The sequence below is a fragment of the Ambystoma mexicanum genome, chromosome 10 (genome assembly GCF_040938575.1).
Source record: "Ambystoma mexicanum isolate Mex_15411 chromosome 10, UKY_AmexF1_1, whole genome shotgun sequence".
Lineage (NCBI taxonomy): Eukaryota > Metazoa > Chordata > Amphibia > Caudata > Ambystomatidae > Ambystoma > Ambystoma mexicanum.
Genome location: NC_090932.1, coordinates 1,180,648,626 through 1,180,662,419, shown reverse-complemented (window position 1 = coordinate 1,180,662,419; position 13,794 = coordinate 1,180,648,626). Strand labels below are relative to the sequence as shown.

The 13,794-nt window shown below is 44.2% G+C and overlaps 1 protein-coding gene across 4 annotated transcripts in view; it reads right to left on the bottom strand.

Annotated features, from left to right (window-relative positions):
* The window catches only part of CCDC117 (coiled-coil domain containing 117), a 519,424-nt gene that overhangs the window by 285,528 nt on the left and 220,102 nt on the right, over positions 1 to 13,794 (bottom strand). For all 4 annotated transcript variants that reach the window (XM_069619165.1, XM_069619164.1, XM_069619166.1 and 1 more), the window contains one exon: positions 176 to 409. In XM_069619165.1, coding sequence (XP_069475266.1) covers positions 176 to 409 — 234 coding nt within the window. The remainder of the gene's footprint in view (positions 1 to 175; positions 410 to 13,794) is intronic.

Sequence of the window (13,794 nt, the reverse complement as noted above, 5' to 3'; positions counted from 1 at the left end):
CTAATTAATTTTGTTCCGGGAACCAAAGAAATTGCAATTCTAGATTATAATGAAGACCCCAAGATGGAGATTAATGATTGTCGTTAACAATCTAACATTTTTTATCCTTATATAAAAAAAGAAACAGATTTTTTCAGAGGTTTTGAAGTACATACGTCCACAACCTGTGATTTACCTGTCTTCTATATCTTGTAGTGCCTTCCGTGCATTTTCAGACTGCTGCTCACAGCTTATCTGCTCCATTTCTTCACATGAAATTTCAAATTCACTTGTTGACGACAGATCTTTATCAATGCATGGGCATACACTGTTGACCACCTGTCCACCTTTGCATTGCCCCCAAGCATCCCCTCTGTGTAACAGAGGAACACTTGGTTCTTCAATACGTTTTTTCTTCTTTTCTGGATAACTGTAAAGAGCAAAGTGTACAAAATGTTTAACATACCTGGAAATATCCCTTTTCAATAGTTGGCAATTTCACATCTAAACTTCAAGATAGGAAAACGCTACTGCATGTAATTGCGTACGGCATTGTCTCGGATAAATTGTAATTATTTAAATATCCCTTGTTCTGAAGAAAAGGATCTTGGAAGACTTAGAAAGAAACTTTACTCACTGTGTCAACTACTGTACTCTGACCAGGAGTTTGCAACCTGTGTCTCTCCAGATGTCATTGGACTATGACTCCAATGATCCGTCACAACTGGCTATGCTGGATTGTACTGATAAGGGCTCTAGTGAAAAACATCTGAAGAGCCAAAGGTTGAAGACCACTGTCAGACTAACATTATAGTCTCTGATTTTCAGTGCTAATGCTATGTCAATTTCAGTGGTGTTTTCCACTGTTTTCACAAAATTTTAAAATCTGTGTAGATCATCGTTTATCTTTTTTGTGGAAAATAATGGGGCAAAACAGTGTTTTTGCAGTGTATATGAAAAGCATACATTTATTAAAATACATACTTTTTAGAATAGAAATATCACAGGATATACAATTTTCTTAATGGACAGGTTATTGAGGGAACCGTGTCAAAAAGGGTAGACAAACTTCTGCTGAGAAAGCCAGCAACAGAGGTCAGTGAGACCCTGCCACTGGAAAGAATGCAGGCAATTTTGTGTACAGAATGATGCCCTTTATCAATATCCAGGGCAGGTCCTATGATGTGCGGGGGCCTATGTAACAAAGAACATAGAGGCCCTAATTTGCATATGTATTGACATCAGTTTAAAATCATAGAAAATTGTTACAGGAAGTGGCATGAGGCTTTGAGACTTGATGGTACCATAGAAATCCCCATTATAAGAAATAGCAATTTAGTAAAACAAAAAAACAAAATGGATGATGTGCAATATATGTTATGTTGATGAGGTCACCTGGTTTGGTCAGTTTCACACAGGCATTCACGTGGAAACTAGGGAGGGATGGCTGGGCCTCAGTGAGCTGGAGTTAGAAGTGCCTTAAAAGTGCAACAATACTGTGCAACAATGTACTTTGTTGCCGACTCCATAGACGTACACCTCCATCTCACCTGTTGCTTGCCTTATCTCAACATGTGTGCAGGAACAGAAGCAAAGAGGCAATGAGCATAAATGGCGATACTGCAAATACAATGTTGCATTGTTTTTATTTGTAAAAGAAAAACAAGTATTTGTCAGTGGTATGGGGCTGTTTACAGGAAGTGTGGCAAATTTCAGGGGCACTTTTTTATTTTTGGGGCCAAGTGAATGAGTAGTCTCAAAAAAGGCAGGATTTTGCAGTGCCTGTGCGCGTTTTATTCTAACAATACATATATTGGAATAGCCAAAAATGCAGCCTGGGGGCACAGATAAGTATGCTGCAAAATCTAGGTTACATACTTGTATAGTTGGAGAAAGAAAGGAATTGTCACTATCTGGGGGCTATTTTGAGGAATTGTGTCAAATTTTGAGATATCTTTATTTTTGAGGGTGAGTGAATGTATGGTCACATGAAGTCTGAATTGCTCACCGAAAAACGTTCTTTTATAGAAAAAAACCTGATGTTTGGTGCCTGTGCATGTGTTGTTCTAACCCTACATTCAAGAGGGGTGGCGGGGGGCGGAGGGTATTCTGAACACAAAGATACTGTAAAATCTATGTTAAACCCTTTTTTGTAAACACAAATATTTGTCGGTGGTCATGGACTATTTTGAGTAATGTGGCCAATTAAGACGTGAATCAGCAGCCACAGAAATGGGTCAAATGTGCCCCTGATCACTGGGAAGTGTTTTTTTATTTCCTTTTTTTCACGATATGACAAAGAAATTTGACATGTTTTTGAATAAGGTCAGGTACAGGAGCGGAAGCCACAGGTGAAAGCATACAGGCAGGCACACAGACAGGCCCCCTCTCCAGCCACCTCTACACCCTCAATCCCCCTGAAAACAACCTCCCATCCTTGCTCACACCAAGGCACCACTCGGTTAAGAGGCACTTTTCCTCCCGGTGGTGTTTTTACATGGTTTATCGGATTCAAATGAAAATCGAAAAGCCCAACTATGATCTCCTGACCTCCATACAAGTGGAGTAATGTCCTACATGAGAAGACAACCCATGAGAATGGTGGAACGGGAACGAGCTATACAAGCATATGTTATTTACCTTTAGCTATACTTATTCAGCATTGGTATCATTCAGACATTCACAGGCTCTGACTATTCTCAGTCAAATGGCTGGGAATTCTTACACAAAAAGGAGTTTAAAACAAAAGCCTGCACGCTAATAGACCAACCATCTAATTTTGGGCCTTTTATCATACAGCCAGTGAAGGGAGTTCAATGTTAGCTCAGCCCCCATAAGTGATCATCTGAATCTGATAATGCACTGGAGTGTTCAGCATATGAGTTGCATTTTTTAAGGAAGGTAGGCCACGTGCTAATGTATGAAAGATATCGATGCTCGATAACTATAGCGGCATGTAACATCTTCCTTCTCCAACATTCTCTTTTATATGAAGTCATAGGCCTTAAAAAGATAGAAAAGTGGTATCAACATACATTTCTGAATGTCATGGGCCAAGAGGGTAAATTAAGCTCCAAAATGCTACCTGCCCAACTCTAGCCTCACTCTTGGCCTTTGTGCCCAGGAAGCAATGCCTGTTGAATTCATGCAGCAATATTCTATGACCACCAACATTGCTATAGGGGGTGCCATTGCCCTTGTGCAAGGGGTTCTCACTCTTCCTGAAAAGGGTGCTTTAAACTTATTACATCCGAGAACTATGTATGCTAGGTGGAACTCTCTATAAACCTTCAGAGAGTCTTCCAGTTAGCCCTTAAGAATTTTCTCTTTCTGCACTGCGAGGGAATAGATCTGCCCATGGGGTTATCGGTTGATCTGGTACAAGGTCAACCAGGCAGACATAAGGTTGATAGGGTTGGCGCAGTTTGGGCTCAATTACAGAAAAGTAGTCAAAGGCCTGGTATTTCTGTGATGGTTTACCACCAGAACCTCATGCGTGAATGGGGTTAGCATTTTTGATACTGCTCAGTGCGACAAACTCCTTGACAATATGCTGGGATAAGGTTAAAACATTGTAAGGCCCAGTCAAAGGGATTATGACGAGTCAGTCACAAAAGCCCAGCTTGACTTTTAGTTTAAGAGCACACATCAAGTCAAAATGTATGTATTCTGATGTTCTTGTTTACTCAGAGGTGCTGATTTGAAGCGAAATCTGGAAGTAATCAGGAAAGCAGACAAAGCAGGAGGAATAGTCATAACTGATAGAGACGCATATATAGAAGAATGCAAAAGGTCATTAGCAGATAATAGTAGCAAAAAAAAACACACTGAAAAGACCCAATTTGAGATTACGAAGAAAGTCACTGAAGACCTAACATGAGTGGGTAAGCAGATAAAGAGGCTGAATCTTTTTTACAAAGAAGGACGCATTCCTGTTTTTTTTTTTAACTCATTCCCAAATTCATAAAAGACTGGAGACCCAGCCGAGCATCCTAAAGTTTAGGGATTATCATCATTCGTAGAACTACCCAAATGTGTGGATTATTATTTAAGACCCATGGTTTCAGATATGCAATCTAACCTGAAAGACAAATGTTATGTTACAAATGTCTTTGTCTCTGCTTGATCCTTCGCCGTTAGTTTCCAACCACTTTTTTCCTCTCCTCCAGCTTCCCCCACACCAGCATCCCCTTCTTATCCCTGCTCACTTCCACAATGCTTTCCTCCATGGCTCAGCTCCTGGATTCTGAGCTTCTGCCAAAACACTTCTATGGGGGGCTTTCCCTGTGTGTTGAAACCACCCCTCGGACCATTCCCCTCAGGTGTGCGTGAATATTCATTACACAATGTTTATTAGTTGGTTTCAACTCGGACAGTCCTTTGACAGTAATATCTGCTTCACCCCTTACCTCCTGTGGGTGGCGCAGTTAGCTGGGACCAATTCCATCAGCGCCAGCCATTGGGCATGGATCTGGGCTCTTTTGGAGTCTCTGCAGTTCACAAACCCATGAGTTTCAGAGGAGGTTTACCTGCAACCAGAAAACGCAAACTTCAACCCGGAAAGCTTCTGCTTGAATTCCCTTTCACCACAAGGTACACATCCCTACGTTCATTGACCAAAGATCTCCCGGCTTCTCAGTATTTGGTTGGTATATCTCAAGAGTCCCTTAAAGGGACAAAGCTTGTAGATGGTTCCCAATGACAATTCCCTGCCATTTCTCTAAGGAGAGTTGGGATTAAGAGATTCTTGAAACCGGTCGCAGATCCAGCATCATTTTGCAGGCGACAGTAGCCAGCCCACATGGTCCCCCTATCCCTTAAAGGCATCAAAGCCGGTAGGGAACTCTGTCACATATCACTTTGCAGATAAGTCACAAAGGCAAGAGTATAGGACAGCCGGAAAGCTGTGACAAGGAAACCCCAAGCCTAGCGTCACAGAAGCAAAGCACTCCATGTAGTAGGCTTCTGACCATAACTGACCACTGGACAAAGACATTTTCTGGTACCAGAATTGTAGGAACTCAACAGCACTGATGCACTCAACTATTTCCAGTGGCTTCCCATCACCACCACCAGAATCATTTGAGGAAACACTGCTGCAGTGAAGGAACTCAGGCTTTTGTTGCCAGTTAGCATTGGCTTACCATAAGTGCCACGCTACATGATTCAGCCAATATTTAACCATGACTGTAGCTCAAACATTGTTTGGGGTAAGTGGTACCAAAGCATTAGGTCAGTATCTCGTTCAGCCAACCGGAAGCCAGTGGTTTGTTTCGTTTTAGTGACCGGCACTATATAGCTAGGCTTAGGTTTTATAGTGCCGGCACCAGAAAGGAGCCGCTACAACAGCCAAACATTTAGTGACAATTGAGGGCAAAACCCAGAGGCGAATTGGTTCGAATTTGAACAGCAATACCAACATCCCAGCACACATAATATTCATTTCCTGCCTGTAATGTTGAAGTAAGAATCTGGAATGTCTATTGGTAAACTGGTGACCACTGCTTTGAGGAAGGGAAATGCTTATCTGCTGAATATGAATAACTTTAAAAGTCTGCTTTTTGAAAAAGCCAAGCTCCAGTGTAAGCTTCCACCCTCATGTTTTCTTCTTTACTAGAAACACCCACATTGTTTGATGCTTAGGAGCCACTTGAGTTCCTAATTTGAGCAATCTTTGCACTTTCTCAATTCACTGAATCAGTGCGCTTTGCTTATTTCCCCCCAAAACGAAGCTGCAGTCTAAAAAAAAATTTAAAAAATAAAAAAAAAAAATAACCAAAAGTACAGCAATTTCACTGCTGAATGGCAACAAGTGCCTTCGCCATTCTGACCCTGTGTGAAACCTGAAGGTGTCTCATTTACTAGTCCCCGGGGATCTGTCATCCAGGTGGCCAGGACACAGCCATCGCTATTGAATTCAGTTCCTGGGGGTGGACCAGTGAGGGAGGATCACCTGGGTGGGGGGTCCTCAGGGAGAGGAAGTGGGACACTGACGGGTGAGACATGAAATACCCCTTCTTATAACAGCTTTTCCCCAGCCTACCATGTAGGATACCCAAACACTTTGCCCCTCCTTTATGACATGAATACTTTTGCACACCACGAAAGACACCAAAAACCAGAGCCGTCGCCCTGACTTGTCCCAACACAAGGGTCAGGCAAAGTCAGGCAATTGACCAGAATCACACACGTCTGGCGGCCCTTTCCCTTCCCCAAAGAGATAAACGGTGGAGCACGAGAGCACAATACAAGCAAGGCAGAACACACGACGAGAGAGCTAAGTCAGCATGGCAGTTCAAGAGGATAAAGACGGCACGAACCGTGAGGGTGACAAGGAGAGGCGTGACCTTGCCCTTTCCGAGTCAGGCCCATGAAACCACTGTGGAAGGAATCGTACCACCGCGAACAATAGCCAGAAAGTGTTGCAGCAGATGTCAACAGTACACAGGGCCCTCCTCCGCTGATGAAGCCAGGGAGAGACGCCTGTCCCCATGGTACCGGCTTGACTTCAGAGAGAAGAAAAGCCAAGCAGTTCATCAAAGCCAGTGAGTCGAGGGGAGAACCAATTAGAAACCGAACTCTGTTGAAGAAAGTAGCAAACAGCTAATTAAAGAAAGTACAAAGAACTGTTAATACGAAAGGGGAAAACCAGCTAAAGAGGAGTCCTGCACCACGTGAGTGCTCACTTGGGAAACTCTGGCCGATTACCCTATTGTTGAAACTACCATTACCAGAAGGCATTGGGAAAGGCAAGAAAGATGTCAAAGTGGTCATACAGGGCTCTAGTAAAATCCTCTGTACAGTCAAAAGTATTTGACCGACAGATGAATGTAAAGTTAAGGGAAATGAATCCCGCAACAGAGAACTACTCAAAGAATTGTGCAGCTTGCAAAGTTGGCAAGAGTGGACCCGATGGAGGGATGCCGATGAAAAGGGGGCAAAGCCTGAAATCCAAATGAATAGTGTGTTGACAAGAGTGAACCTGGCAGAGGGATGACCACAGTGATCTGTTTAAAAAGACATTAAGATCTGTGAATGTCAAGAAGAGATTGTTTTGAGGAGCAGTAGTGAACCCGGGAAAGGGAGGCTAATAAGCGAGAAGGGTCTGCGCTCTGATGAGTTGGACCCAGGAGTGAAAAACCATCACCAAGCCATAGTAAACCCGACTGAGGGAGGCTGACATTCAAGAGGGTCTGAGCCCCGAGGAGGGGAGCGGGGGACACATGGGTGAAGCATTGTCACTAAACACAAGCAGAAAGGAATTTTATTTTATGATGCCCGGAAGAGGGCGATCCAGAGGTGAATCATCACCCAGCAAGCATATGAAAAGGAACCCATTTATTATTTTTGATAGATCAGGTCCACGGAGGCAATAGACTTGTTTTTACAAAAGAGACTTAACCACCGAAGACACCGATAGCTGAGAGCGGAACTTATTGGCTCATGCTAGAAAAGCTCAAGCGTGTACTCTACTCCAGAATCCTACCTTGTCCTGTGCTTAAAACGTGGGGAAGGGAGACCCTGGCTACCACATTATGATTTAATATTTGTATACCCTTCCTTCTTTCTTTCTTGTGAACATTATACCACACTTCTTTTATACTTAGCGTAAGGATTGGCAATAGGTTTCTCTTAGTATAAGCCCTTTTATTTGACAAGACTTAACTAGGACTGTTTATTTGATGGTCGAAGCTTGCTCACATCTTAGATATTAGGCGTTTTCCAACCTACCAATATCGTTTAATAAATGCCCTTGAACTGTGATCACTTGTGTCTGTCTTTAGTGTTGCCACCATGAGTTCCTTACAACAACCCTTCCCCCCACCCCCCGCCCTCCCCTCTGCTCTTTACACAGGTATAATTTATAACAATTTCTAGCCAATTCTTGTTTCAGCAAGGGATCAGGAGAATTGGGCAGGACAGGCTTCATTATTCTTTTTTCATATAATCTATGAATAAACTTTACACTCACACAATATCTCTGATTCTCTAACTGCAGCTGTGAGTTTCCCCCATCACCAAGACATTTTGCTTATACACTTATGTTGTGATGGAAAATTCCATGGTTTTCCAATGAAAAAGTAAAAGCAATTTTGCTGAAAGTAACACGCGTGCAGCAAAGCAACCACTAAAATAACAAACCAGACCTAGAGAAATGTCCAGATACAGCATAATCTTAATTTCAGACCCAATTTCCTTTTTTTTTTTTATAAAGGTTTTTATTTTTGCATTTCAATTAAACAAGACAATAGAACTCCATAATACAGGATCAAAACAAATATGTAGTTCAAAAAGGAAGCAAAACCGAAAACTGATGTGCCAGCAGATTTAATTGGCCAAATAATTAATTACCTATTGCAAGCACTACCAGAAAGCACAAACGATTATAATCCTATAGTTAATGAGAACAGAACACACACACACATACCAAACACAAATCGGAACCATATATATCGTAACCCTATCCCAATCAAAATCCACAATACAGAATGAAACCTCAGTACTAACCAAACAAGTCATTAAAATATGCCCACAATTCCAAATACAGACCCTCCCCTGTCTTGTTTTAAAAACATAACTAGATACAACTTGCAGTTCAGCTAGCCAGTCCTCCACCTGTGTTTTTTCTTGGTCTTCCACACCTTTTTCCATTTGTTTGTCTGCTGCCACTAAAACCCTGTCAATCCACTGTCTAGGACTACAGGCAATCCCACATATATCTATACTTCACAACAAAATAACCTGAGTGGGTGTTGTGAGGAAATCATGGTGACAACAAGTAAGACAGACACAAGTTATCACAGTTCATGAATGCTGTGTGCGGGTTGGAAAAATGCCTAATCTAAACCTAAATAAGGTGTGAGCAAGCATCGACCACCAAATGAAAAACAAGTTAGTCCTAGTGGTGTTGTGTCAAAATAAAAAGGGCCTATAGTAAGAAACCTATTGCCAAAACCTCACAACTAATGCAAAAAGGGGTGTGGAATAGTTCAAGGGAAGAAAGAAGTGTTCTCAAATATGTGCGGATGCGATAGTTTGGGTCTCCCTTACCCACGTTTTGGACATGGGGTAAGATGGGAGCTCGGAGCACAGTACAGTCTCGGGCTTCTCCAGCACGAGACGACAGAGTTCCAATGGCAGTTCCCAGGATCGCTGATGGCCAACTCTCGTTTCCTTAGAAATTCTCTTACCTTCGGGCTGATGTGTTAAAAAAGGGAGCACTGTTGTGCGCCAACGAAAATGGTTGCCTGACTGTAGAGCTCCGCGCTACAAGATATCCCATTGACGACATCCTGTAGACTGAAGGACCGCAGAGCCAAGAGAGCATAACTGATGGCCATCAGAACATTACCGCAATAACTGGGTTAAAGTTGGAGGTGCTCCCATTCCCATAACACGAAGATCAGGCACAGCTGCTGTCTTACGCGCAGCGGCGTGTGACCGGACTCGTGTCAAAAAGGCAGGCCGGCCCAGAAAGGGCTGTGCACCGACCGGGAAGCCACATATTGAGAGACAGCTGCGGAGAGGCCCACACGGGCTATGTGACTCTCTGGGGGCGCCCTGATTTGCACGAGCACCATCTCACGCCAAGTCTGACAACAGCTGAATATTGCCAGCAGTTGCTCGGAGGGAGGCAGCAAACTCGTGCCGACCACAGAAGACCCAGGTACGTTACTGTACCTGTTAGGGAGAATTCTCATAAATGGCTAATTTCCCTTACCTACTGAGTCCCTCAGCAGCTTTGCTGGATTTCTAGGATTTATTTTTTTCACTTGGTAAGAGAGTGAGCCTTTTTTCCCATTCATATATGTGTTTTGCTGTGTGTGTTTTACCTTTCTATATGATCTTGGGCTATGGAGCCTCACCTACTCGATAGGCATCATCTTTTTAATGTGTGTTACACAGCACCTTCAGTGCAGTGACACAGGGTTGTCTTTCAGACTTCCCACTGACTCAATTTTTCTGGGACGGACTACTGTCTCACAGAAACATGTAAAGTTACCATTAACTTTATGTAGTCTCTTTAATCCACAGACCCAGTACACCCCATCTTCCATGGAGTATAGGAAAGAGTTCATTCTTATCCCTTTTTGTCTGTGCCTCTTCCATTAAGACTTGGCTGGTGGAAGTGGTAACTATCCTATTTTTTCTACTGTGGTTATCTTAAATAACCATGTTATTGCTTTAGGCTATCTTAGTAGCCTCAAACTTAAACCCGCTTGACCATATCGATTTTAATATTGTTCCAGCTGGGTTTAGTCACCATTTCTTTTTGGAAAAGTCTTTCTCGTGTTCGTCTCTATGCGCCAAACCAGGTGTGGTTCCTTTGTTCATCGTCTTTTCGCGGGCTTCTGCGCAGAAGCCCTCCTTTAGGTGCCTAAAAGTCTGGGTAGGCAGGACGTGAGGGAGGGGTCTTGGGACCCCTGCCATGGGTTCCCTTGGTAACCCAAGTCGCACTCTTGTTTGATTGGCTAAGTGACTGGCCGGGACAGCCACCCTGCTGTGTGATTGACAGCCAGGCCGTGTGAATGGGGGAAAACTGCATAAAAAGCAGGTCTCTGGGTCTGGAAGAGCAGAGTCGCCACTGGAACGAAAGAACCGATGAGTACCTGACAGAGGTGGACCCCTACAATGACTGAACCGCCCGGTGAAGCCCTGCTGTAGGTCCGAATCTTCAGACTCCAACGACAGAGAGGATCTTCCAAGAATCTTCTTCCCTTGAGCTGGCGGGACCAACCAGTTCACCCAAACTCCAAGCAAGGACTCCCTCTGGTCGAATTCGCTGTACAGAGCTACAGTGGGCCGGATAGCCAGGAAGGTCGGACCCGGCTTGGGTTTTAAGGAGCGCACCTTTTATTCATTGCTTTGCTCCGCTGCTGGTTTCTTCCCTGGGGGTGCAGGACCCTCCAATCTACCTACTTTGTGTCTGTCCGACAGTCGCTTCAGGAACTGTGAGCCTGCTGGAACTACCAGGAACGTCCGCCACAGCAACAGCTTCTTCTCCATTTAAGGTACTGTTCAACCTCCAGTTGTTCGTTTCGTTCAGCCGCTGGAAAAGTGTGTGAAACCTTTCTCCAATCCGAGGGCTTGTCCTTCTCTACTCTTTGAACTAACTTTTATGCCGACCAACTTCATCCTGAACTCTTGGCAAAGACTTAACCACGAACTCCCCTGAACCGTGTGATCTTGAGCAAAAGACTTTCATCCTATTGACTTTGGCCCTAAGCCTATTTGATTTGATCCTATCACTGGAGTTCCTCTTTCTAGATTGCCCTGCTTACTTACCTGTTGGTATTGCTCCATTTCTGCCCAATTTTGTGTCTTTCCCTCCCTTTTTAAATAACAGAGTGCCATCTTGCTCCCACTTCATTTTGTGAGCTTAACTTGTCTGTCAACTATTGGGAGTGGTGTTGTGTATTAAGAGTGTGATTTCCGAACTGCTTTACTTGAGTGAAATGTTATACAACTAAAAAGTAAATAAATGTATATTCTTTTACTTGGAAACCTTTGTTTGCTTGAATCATAGTAGCTGCTGTCCTTTGTGTAACTATTTGATACTGCTCACTTGCTCTTGGGATAAGTCTAGCTGTTCAGCCATTGCTACCACTTTAGTGTGTAGTACAGGCTTGTACCAAAGGTGAATTTGTGCTGCCACTTGTAGACTGAATTGTGTGTAGTGTTCCCAAAGGGCACTGCATATAATTCTGCCCAACAGTACCCCTGCTGCAAATCCCCTAATGAATGCAAAGAGCGTCCCACTACTAGCCCCAAGCGGCAAGCAATGGATACGGCACCAATAATAAACAGCTGTCCCTCATTGATCACCCGACATACCGTTTAACACTTGCTGCAAAGTGTGTTCGAACGCTGTGAGGAGGTATTAATTTCATATTGTTACCTGCAGGAAGAGGAGAAAAGAACCAGTAAAGGATTGACAGACCCCATAACTGTAAGGGTGCCACAGACACTAGATCTGCAACAAGGCCATAGGCTCCACACCGGCAGAGCACACTAACCCATCAGAAATTCCCTCTACGTGTCAAATATTACCCGAGGAGGTGCAAAAGGAGGAAAAAAAAGGGGCCCATGGACGCATACACCAACATGCCACAGCCTGAAGAGGGCGCTGCCGGCACATAGGACCCCCCTACGAAGATACAGACACTTACCAACAAGGACACGGATCCTTACGTGGCGGCAACGCAGGCTGGATTTGCTGCAGTGAACACTAAGCTAGATGACATAGGGACCAATATATCCTCGATAAGAGTAGACCTGAAGAAATAAAGCGCTCTGATCACTGTAGCGGAAAGCAGGGTGGGGGATCTCGAAGATATTAAGAAGGATTTAAAGGCAGTCCGGGTAAAGTGTGACGATTTGACGTTCCAATCTCGCTAAAATAACATCAGGGTGGTGGGTATGGCCGAGAGAACCCACAACACCCTATGGAAACATTCCTGGAAGATGTGCTGCAAACAATATTCCTAGAGGTACAATTTTCAGCCGAGTTTCTTGTGGAGAGAGCACATAGGTCGTCGGCTCCGCCACCCAAACCAGGAGCCCCACCACGGACAATCATTGTGCAACTTTTAAACTACCGGCACCAGGACCAAATACTCTGGCTGGCACGTGAAAAAGGCACTGTGCAATTTGACTCGGCCAGAATTCACATATACCCAGATTTCTCCACAGGTGTACAAGCGACCAGGCGCAATTCCGACAAGGTCAAGAAAGCCCTCAGAGAAGGGCAGACCCCATATGCCATGATGTTTCCAGCCAAGCTGTGAGTCCAACACAACATTTTTTGATTCCCCTGCAGAGGCTATCACCTACATTGAGCAGAACATTCCGATTCCTCCGGTCAACGGCTAACCACTAGCGGCATTCTATTGTATAGCCCCAATGACCACTGAGGAAAAACTTTGTCAGGAATAACCCAAGAAGGTCCTTCAGGTTCAACTGAGCCAATTAGTGCGGCTCGTGCCCATTATCCATTTGATGCTACTGTTTTTGGGAGGGGCTTGGGGGTAGTCGCATGTTGACTACTGTTTCCAAACCGTTAAGTGGTATACACTGTCAGGTTGGGGGGGGGGGGGGGAGTTGGGGAAATAAAAAAGGGAAAATATGACTACAATCATGGAAAAGCTGTACTTGTTTGGATCTCGTTTGGACTTGCACTACAACCCGTGACACACCAGGGTGATGCCTGGACCAGACCACACGATTAGACTGCTCGCATGGAACATCAGGTGTCTGAGCAACCCTATTAAGGCACGAAAAAATACTAGCCTATGCTAAAAGACATAACATTTGGATCTTGATGCTACAGGAAACCCATGCCAAACAAAGTGGTGGACTCCTTTGCCTGCAGTTGTGGGGACCCCTACGACTGTCCACAGACTACTCAACGCAATCAAGGGGTGTCATCATACATCATACCCTAGGCTTCAAAGTAACTAAGTCCAAAAGTGATAAAATGGGAGAGAAGTGATAGCATAGGGGACCATGCAGGGACAACCCACTGCCCTGATTAACACATACAGACCGAACATTGATGATCCAGACTTTTATCTACAAATAATAGAGTTGATATTCCCACTGGATGCTACTAGATTAATATGGGGGTGGGGCAGGGGGTAGGAGGTAGTGACTTCAACACCATACTTGATCCACTGATGGACAGAACCTCCAGGGTTCCCCGTACACACACCAAGGCTGCACACACTATCCTTCAAAGTATGAAGTATGTACCCCTGTTCGATCCGAGGGGTGGAATTCACCTTCCACTCATCAGTCCGTGACTCGGCTCACACA